This window comes from Cynara cardunculus, unplaced genomic scaffold (assembly GCF_001531365.2).
Source record: "Cynara cardunculus var. scolymus isolate 2C unplaced genomic scaffold, CcrdV1 Un_Scaffold_1059, whole genome shotgun sequence".
Taxonomy (NCBI): Eukaryota; Viridiplantae; Streptophyta; class Magnoliopsida; order Asterales; family Asteraceae; genus Cynara; species Cynara cardunculus.
In genome coordinates, this window is record NW_020200672.1 from 15,806 (window position 1) to 23,867 (window position 8,062).

Below are 8,062 nucleotides of genomic sequence, written 5' to 3' on the forward strand. Positions count from 1 at the left end.
CTTCCTCTTCCACGACCACTTGATGAACTTTATTTCTTCTCATAGTTGCTGACATAGTTGGTGTTACTAGTGGAGTACATGATATTTGGTTGACTTGTTGTGAGATATAGCAAAGAGCCGATCATTCCTCTATAGACAGTAACGTTAACAGGTTTCCGATCGAAAATCCTTGTTCAACATTAGAGGAGGTACCATAGGAGTCTTTATCACTGAGCATTGGGTTAGATCGAACTTTTTAAGCATATCCTTGACGTACTTGTTTTGGTCTATAAAAATGTCTTTTTCAGATTGTTTGATCTGAAGACCAAGAAAGTAAGTTAATTCATCCATCATGCTCATTTTATAGTCACTTTTCATGCATTCATAGAATCGAAACACACAGTGATGGTTTTGTGAATCCAAAAATAATGTCATCGACATATATCTAAACAAGAATGATATGACCCTTCACTTTCCTAAGAAATAAGGTTTTATCAATCTTTCCATGTTCAAACTTTTTAGTTATAAGGAAGAAAGAAAGAGTGTCATACCAAGCATGAGGTGCTTGTTTTAACCCATAGAGAGCGTTATCCAGTCTGTAAACATGATCAGGATACTTAGAATCGAGAAAACCTGGGGGGGGGGGGTTTCAACATAGACTTCTTCTTGAAATTTTCCATTTAGAAAGGCATTCTTCCTGTCCATTTGATATATCTTAAAATTTTTATGAGCAGTATAGGATAAAAATAGTCGAATTGCTTCGAGCCTAGCCATTGGAGCAAAGGTTTCATCGTAGTCTATGCCTTCCTCCTATCTGTAATCCTGAGCAACAAGCCTAGCCTTATTTCGGTTACAATGACATGTTCATCCAGTTTGTTACAATACACTCGTTTGGTGCTTATAACCGACTTGTTAGATGGACGAGGGACGAGATACAAAACTTTATTTCTTTCGAACTCAGTCAACTCTTCTTGCATAGTGCTGACCCAATTTGGATCTTTGATGGCATCATCGATTTTTTTTGTTCAAGAAGAGAGACGAAATTAACAAAGAGTCAAATATTACCTAGACCGTGTAAAGTCTGAATACCTGCATTTGAATCATCAAATTTTTGATTAATCGGGTGATTCTTTGACCATCTTTGAGGGGGTAGCTGAGGAGTTAGCTTTGAATCGTGAGAAGATGGAGGCTCGGGTGTTGATGATGAGGCTTCAATGGTAGATTCATTATCATTCAATCTTGACTCTTGAAGAGGTTCAGATAGAATGCAATTCATTGAGGAAGGTTCAACATTAGAAGAAGAAAGTTAGCATTTGAAGAATGTGAAGGAGGGATGGTGTTGATTGGAACAACATAAATCCCTGAAGATGATTCAGCTTAATGTGCACAAGGAATGATGTTTGGATTATCATCATCATTTGGTTTTTCAGTGCGAGGATGATGATTGAAGGATGCTTCAGGTTCTCCAAAGTGAAATATCATCTATTGATTCAGTTCTTCATCATTAAGTATAACCATTGAATTAGTTGAACGAGATTCATCAAAGATTACATGAATTGTTTCTTCAATGTATTAACTTCATTTTTTGAATAATCTGAATGTTTTGGATATAGAAGAATATCCAAGGAAGTACTGTCGCCAAATTTGGGATCAAACTTTTCAAGATTATTTCTGTTGTGAAGAATATAATACTGATATCAAAAGATATGTAGAAAGCTAGAGTGTTCTTTCTTCCATAAAGGAGTTCATAAGTTATCTTCTTGAATCGCTTGATAATCAACGAGCGATTTTGAGTGAACTATGCAGTGCTGACAGCTTTCGTGCATAAATGAGTTGGAAGATGAAGATTAACAAAAGTATGGGAAGTACATAAAACCAAGCAAAAACTAATAACATAGGGGTTTATTTTGTAATAAATGAATTATAGAGACCAAAACTAAGAAAACTCAAGAATTCCAGGGACCAAATCTGTAATTTAGTCAAAATAATATAAAAACGTGTAACATTGTTCAAGAATTCGGTTTGCCAATGAGTACTGAAGCAGCAACGGAGTAGTTGTTCTGCCAGCATGACCCATGAAAAAGTTCAAACCTCGATTACTGGACCACTCAAAGCCACCATCCTCTCCGCCGTTAGTCGCCGCCAACTGTACCAAGGCTTCCAATGCCCTGATAAACCGCTACTCAACCGCCGGTGCTCACCGCGACGTCCTCCTCCTCTACTTCTCAATGCTCAAAACCAACATTCTCCCCGACCCCTACACTTACCCAAGTATGCTCAAAGCTTGTACTTCTCTAAACCTCCTCTCACACGGCCTTTCTTTCCACCAACATGCCGTTGTCAATGGGTATTCGTCTGATGCTTACATTGCTGCCTCTTTAATTAATTTCTACTCGAAATTTGGGTACTCTGATGTTGCCAGCAAAGTGTTTGATGTTATGCCTGAGAGAAATGTTGTACCCTGGACTGCGATTATTGGGTGTTATGCTCGATTAGGGGAGGTAAGTACTGTGTTTCAGATGTATAAGAAGATGCAATGTGAAGGAATTAAACCAAGTTCGGTCACCATATTAGCCATGCTCTCCGGTGTTTCAGAGAATACCCATATCCAGTCTTTTCATGCTTGTGCAATCCAATACGGGCTTTCTGGTGATTTGGCTTTAGCTAATTGTATGTTGAGTTCGTATGGAAAATGTGGGAGAGTGGAAGATGCTAGGAGCTTGTTTGAATCGATGGATAAACGAGACATTGTCTCTTGGAATTCTTTGGTTACTGCTTACGCTTTGATTGATAATGTTATAGAAATCTCACAACTATTATCTAGGATGTCTTTCAGTGGATTTGACCCTGATCAGCAGACATTTGGGTCATTGATCTCTGCAGCTACAAGAAAGGGGAATCCCATTATTGGGAAGTTGGGGCATGCGAAAATAGTTACCAGTGGTTTTGAAGTGGATGTCCAAGTTAAAACGTTACTTATAACCATGTACCTTAAGTTTAAAGATCTGACGAATGCCTTTCGAATATTTGAAGCAACTCCTGACAAAGACATGATCTTATGGACTGCAATGATCTCGGGGCTCTTGCAGAATGAATGCCCAGATAAGGCATTAGCATTGTTCCATAGGATGTTAATTTCAAAGGTGACACCATCTACTACAACCATAGCTTGTGCTCTTGCAGCCTGTGCCCATTTAGGTTCCTTTCTTCTAGGAACCTCGATTCATTGTTATATATTACGGCAAACCATACTTGTGGACGTTCCTACTCAAAATTCTCTCATTACAATGTATGCAAAGTGTGGCCGACTGAATCAAAGTTGTGCTGTTTTTGAAATGATGTACCTTAAAGACGTTGTTACCTGGAACGCCATGGTTGCTGGGCATGCACAGAATGGCCAATTATCCGATGCCTTGTATATATTCAATCAAATGAGGAAATCCTTTGAAAGACCAGATTCAGTAACAGTTGTATCCCTTCTCCAAGCTTGTGCCTCAATTGGAGCTTACCATCAAGGGAAGTTAACACACAATTTTATCATTAGAAGTTCTCTTGGCTCATCCCTTTTAATCAACACTGCTTTGGTTGATATGTACTTTAAATGTGGAAACATAGACAGTGCTAGAAAATGTTTTGATAGAATGTCACAGCATGATGTGGTCTCATGGAGCACAGTGATTGCTGGATATGGCAGCCATGGGAAAGGAGAGAATGCTCTAGAGATGTTCTCAGAGTTCTTGCGAACTGGGCTCGAGCCAAACCATGTTACATTCTTATCTATTCTCTATGCTTGCAGTCACAATGGGCTTGTTCATGAAGGTATTAGCCTGTTTGAAACTATGACAAACCACTTCAAGATCGAACCAAAACTTGAGCATTGTGCCTGCATTGTTGATCTTCTGTGCCGAGCTGGTAGGATAGAACAAGCATACGAATTCTATAAGCTACATTTTGCAGAGCCGGTTATTGATGTTCTAGGCATTCTTCTTGATGCTTGCCGGACTAAAGGTAATAAGGAACTTGGAGACGTTATTGCTACTGAAATGCATAGGTTAAAACCTGAAGATGCTGGTAATTTGGTGCAACTGGTTCATAATTATGCTTCTACTGCCAGATGGGATGGTGTGGGTGAGGCATGGATCAAGATGAGGTCTCTTGGCTTAAAGAAGGTCCCAGCTTGGAGTTTTATTGAATTAAATGGGACTATTACAAGCTTTTTTAAGGACCATAGTTCACATCCCCAATACAATGACATAGTAATGGGTTTAAAGTCCATGACCATGCATCTCAAACCAGAAAAATCAGCCACAGATTATTTAGAATGTGAGGATGATGGCGTATAGTTGCAAGTATTGTAGTATAATTTATGAAGGGACAATAGAAGAAGAGAAATGATGAGTCTGCCAGGTTCCTAGAGCAATATGGTGCAAGCATATACATACGAGTACATGCATACAAGTAATGTATGTATCTGTCTTATCTTGTGCTTTTGTATACCACTTTAAGTTATACGTGCCATCACTTAATCGTTGTTAGAGTGATGATTGACTTTTAAAAATTTGAGGATTATTACATTAGAAGCCCTGATAAAGGAAAGAGATGTTATGCATGAATCTCACATATTCTTCTTAATTGAAAGAAAAGGCATGAAAACAAAAGTTCTGATTTGGGTATTTGCCTATCTGGTGATCCTTAACATGATATGTTAGAACAGTTCCTTCACATAAAACAGCAATTCTAAAATGCGTTTTTGTTCTTTGAATGTATATCTAAGTTCTGTTTATGCCCTAATAGGTTCAGTTTTCTGTAATTACAGCTCTGTAGGATTGTGCTTCATTGCTACGGCACTGCTGATGATCCAAGTCCCTATTCTCACCAGGTAATATATCGTTTATTTACCTAGGGGTAAACTGTAAATATTCTGAGAACTGTGAGAACCAACTATTATTAAATTATTCTTGATGAATATCGTGATAGACATTCATGATGAATATCATGCATAATGGAAAAATGCATGACATTCATAATGAATAAGAAGGTATATTCATCATGAATAATTTCTGAATAGTGGGTTCTTATAGTTTCCAAAATATCTATGGTTTCTAAATTAACTTTACCTTATTTACCTGATCTTCAAATTTATGATTTTTGTTTTCTGATGATCTATACTCTTCAACATTTACCCAGACAGATATTTAGTTGTTCAGTTGTCCTTTGCATGGTGCATGTTTTAACTTTTAACAGTAATATCACACATGGGGTCAAAACAATTAATTTCATCATAAAATTGGGACATTCATGTCCTGTGTCATCTTTTATGTCACAAAATATAAAACAAGCGAGTAAGATATAGGTGAGAGTGTCTACAGAGGATATTAGATTTTTCTAAAATGTCATGTTGTATGCACATGATCATAGTAAACTGAAAAACTTGCCATTTCTAATTTATATTCTCATCTAAGAGCATTGTTGTCGGATACTCTCTTCGTCTTAATGAATTTTATTTTTTAATTAAAAAATAAAATTCATAAACACGTACTACAAATAAATTATAAAAGATTTGAGAAAACGATCCACATTGACACAAGAGATGTCAACTAAATTGTAAAAGATTTGTTCATGTAGTTTATAGTTCAAAAACAAATGTTTACATGTTTAGGAGTGAACGTACCTTTTGCTACTGACTTTGATGTCTATATATTTTTATGATGACAACCAATTAAGCAAAAAACTAAACTTCATTAAATTTTCTTTTAGAACATCTTAAAATTACAGGAAGAATTACTCAGATACCAGTAAGTGAGGCCTATTTAGGTCGATCCCGCTATTCGGAGGTTCGAATCCTTCCGTCATACTTCAAGCTCTCCCAAATTTGTAATAAATAAGCAACTCTTCAGGAAAAAAAAAAATATTTGAAGTCTTTAAAAAAAATGATTATTGACCCTTTTTTTGGTTGAGAACGTGAGATTTACAAAAGCAAGTATATAAATACCACATTTTAGGGTTGGGTTCCAATGAGAAGCGAATTTATGTGAAAAACATAAGAAGAGATCTCCACCTTTGGATCAATCATAATTGAAAGTCAACACTAACAAGGTAAACCAAGATGCACCGAGTCAATTCCCGTTTAAAGTACAATTCATCGTAAACATGAGATTAAAAATGATCAACAGTTCAACTCTCTTCTTACATTTCTCATCATAACTTACATTATCTCTATTGCCAAACCAACATCAACAAAAGCACAAACGTAACAATCAAAAACCACTCGTCATAAAACAGCAAATAATCACACTTAACAAATACGTCCTCAAATAAGAAAGATGTAAAATTACCCTTCTACCCTCTCGACCGCCATCGAAACAAACGCTACAACATCCTGGCAACAGGGGCACCATTATCATTTCCATCACCCTTGTTACAAATATCCTAGCCCAATCTTTTGCGCTTCGACTTTAAGCGACTTAAGGTACTTAACAGCTTCATCAAGAATGGCAACCGTATTCATTTCATTACCACCACCATCCGGCACGATCCCTCTAATCGACTTCACCATTTTCCGCATCTTTTCCCGCTTTTCTTCACTACCCTTTGATCCGTGACCTGATAATAACCCAGGCCCTCCGTTTCTCGATCTCGAACACCAAGAATCACACGTATCGCTCGTGTCGCTTCTCCCCGTCCGTCCAGTGCTAACTTCCTCTTCCTCTTCCTCCTCGTCTTCAAAGCTCAACAACGCATCAATATCTGCCGAATCTTCATTCATAACTCTAGGGGCATTTACGTCTTTTTGCACCAGTGTAGTACTATCGGGAAAGTAACCAAAGTTGGATGCTGTGGTAGGGTTGTACATGATCTGGCTGCGTTTATCCGTCCTGTCAAAGATGATGAAATTTCTTGGGCAATCCCGTGATGGCCGAAAGTCAACACTTTGCACAAAGAACGATGAAATATGTGGATCGGGTAAGTATCCGCTACCCGCTTGATCACCTTGCATTACTATGTTAACCGGATGCTTCTAGTATGTAGTTACGGATTCTGGGCTTAGTGTGATACAGAAGAAATAAGAATCTTGAAAGCGATGAGAGTGAAATGATACGGTTTCAAGTTATTTCCATTTTCGGGCCAAGAGATTTATATTTCAACTTAGTAATTATCACCAAAAATTAACGGATCGATGTCTTTACCGGATTTCTAACGTGAAAAACAACCAACGGGGCAAACCTTGCCACGTCGCTAAACTTCGACTGTCGAAAGACTACGTAACGGGCTTGAGCAATTGACGGAAATATTCAGCCTGTAACCAAACAATAGAGCGTACATATTAAACGTTTGAATTCTCTAAGGGCGTGTTTGGTTTGAGGGATTTGGAGGGATTTGGAGGGATTTGGATTTGAAATCCAATCCAACCCTGTGTTTGGTTTGCTGGATTGTGAATATTTGAAATCCATGGATTCCTTTGAAATCCCTTGAACGCTGGATTTGGAAATCCTTCCAAAACACACGGGATTTGAAATCCCTTCCCTTACATCGTCTCCATCGTCTCCCACAGTACATGCTTGCCCTAACTCGTCTCCATCCCGTCGCCTTTCGCCCTTCCTCTCCCTCCGTCACCGTCGCCGTCGCCGTTCATCTCCCTCCGTCACCGTCGCCGTCGCCCTTCCTCTCCGTCGCCGCCTCCGTAGGTGGTCGTCGCTCACCGTCTCCGTCGCCCACCGTCTCCGTCGCCCTTCGTCGCCCACCGTCTCCGTCGCCCTTCGTCGCCCTTCGTCTCCGTTCGTCTCCGTTCGTCGCCGTTCGTCTCCGTTCGTCGCCGTTCGTCTCCCTTCGTCGCCGTTCGTCTCCCTCCGTCTCCGTCGCCGTCGCCTTCGTCTCCGTCGCCGCCTCCGTCGCCGCCTCCGTCGGTCAACAGGTGAATCCCTTTCCCCTTTTCGATTTCTGTAGTTCTCGATAATTTGCTGGATTGAGGAATCCTCGATAATTTTCGATTTCTGTAGTTCTCAATACTACAAATCCTACAAACCAAACAAAGGAATGGATTTCAAATCCAATCCAATCCAAATCCCATGGAATCCAAATCCCT

General features: G+C 39.1%; 2 protein-coding genes across 3 annotated transcripts in view; one reads left to right on the forward strand and one right to left on the reverse strand.

Moving 5' to 3' along the window:
- The first annotated feature begins 2,054 nt into the window (after positions 1-2,054).
- LOC112502192 (pentatricopeptide repeat-containing protein At4g04370) lies at positions 2,055-4,915 on the forward strand. Its single transcript, XM_025106038.1, has 2 exons — positions 2,055-4,442; positions 4,796-4,915. Exon 1 carries the CDS (start codon positions 2,055-2,057, stop codon positions 4,320-4,322), a length of 2,268 nt encoding a protein of 755 aa, XP_024961806.1. The 3' UTR covers positions 4,323-4,442; positions 4,796-4,915.
- A 1,192-nt stretch (positions 4,916-6,107) lies between these two features.
- LOC112502193 (transcription factor bHLH144-like) overlaps positions 6,108-8,062 on the reverse strand; it is a 6,755-nt gene continuing 4,800 nt past the window's right edge. The window contains exons 4-5 of one of the 2 annotated variants that reach the window (XM_025106040.1): positions 7,204-7,276; positions 6,108-7,017 (exon numbers count right to left, since the gene is read on the reverse strand). In XM_025106040.1, coding sequence (XP_024961808.1) covers positions 6,398-6,976 — 579 coding nt within the window. In that variant the 5' untranslated portion in view covers positions 6,977-7,017; positions 7,204-7,276 and the 3' untranslated portion in view covers positions 6,108-6,397. Of the gene's footprint in view, positions 7,018-7,166; positions 7,277-8,062 lie in introns of both variants that reach the window. The other variant, XM_025106039.1, reaches the window with a different exon arrangement.

Bases quoted from the DNA above. Each gene is read 5' to 3' on its own strand.
- LOC112502192 (XM_025106038.1), top strand. From the start codon at position 2,055: ATGAAAAAGTTCAAACCTCGATTACTGGACCACTCAAAGCCACCATCC.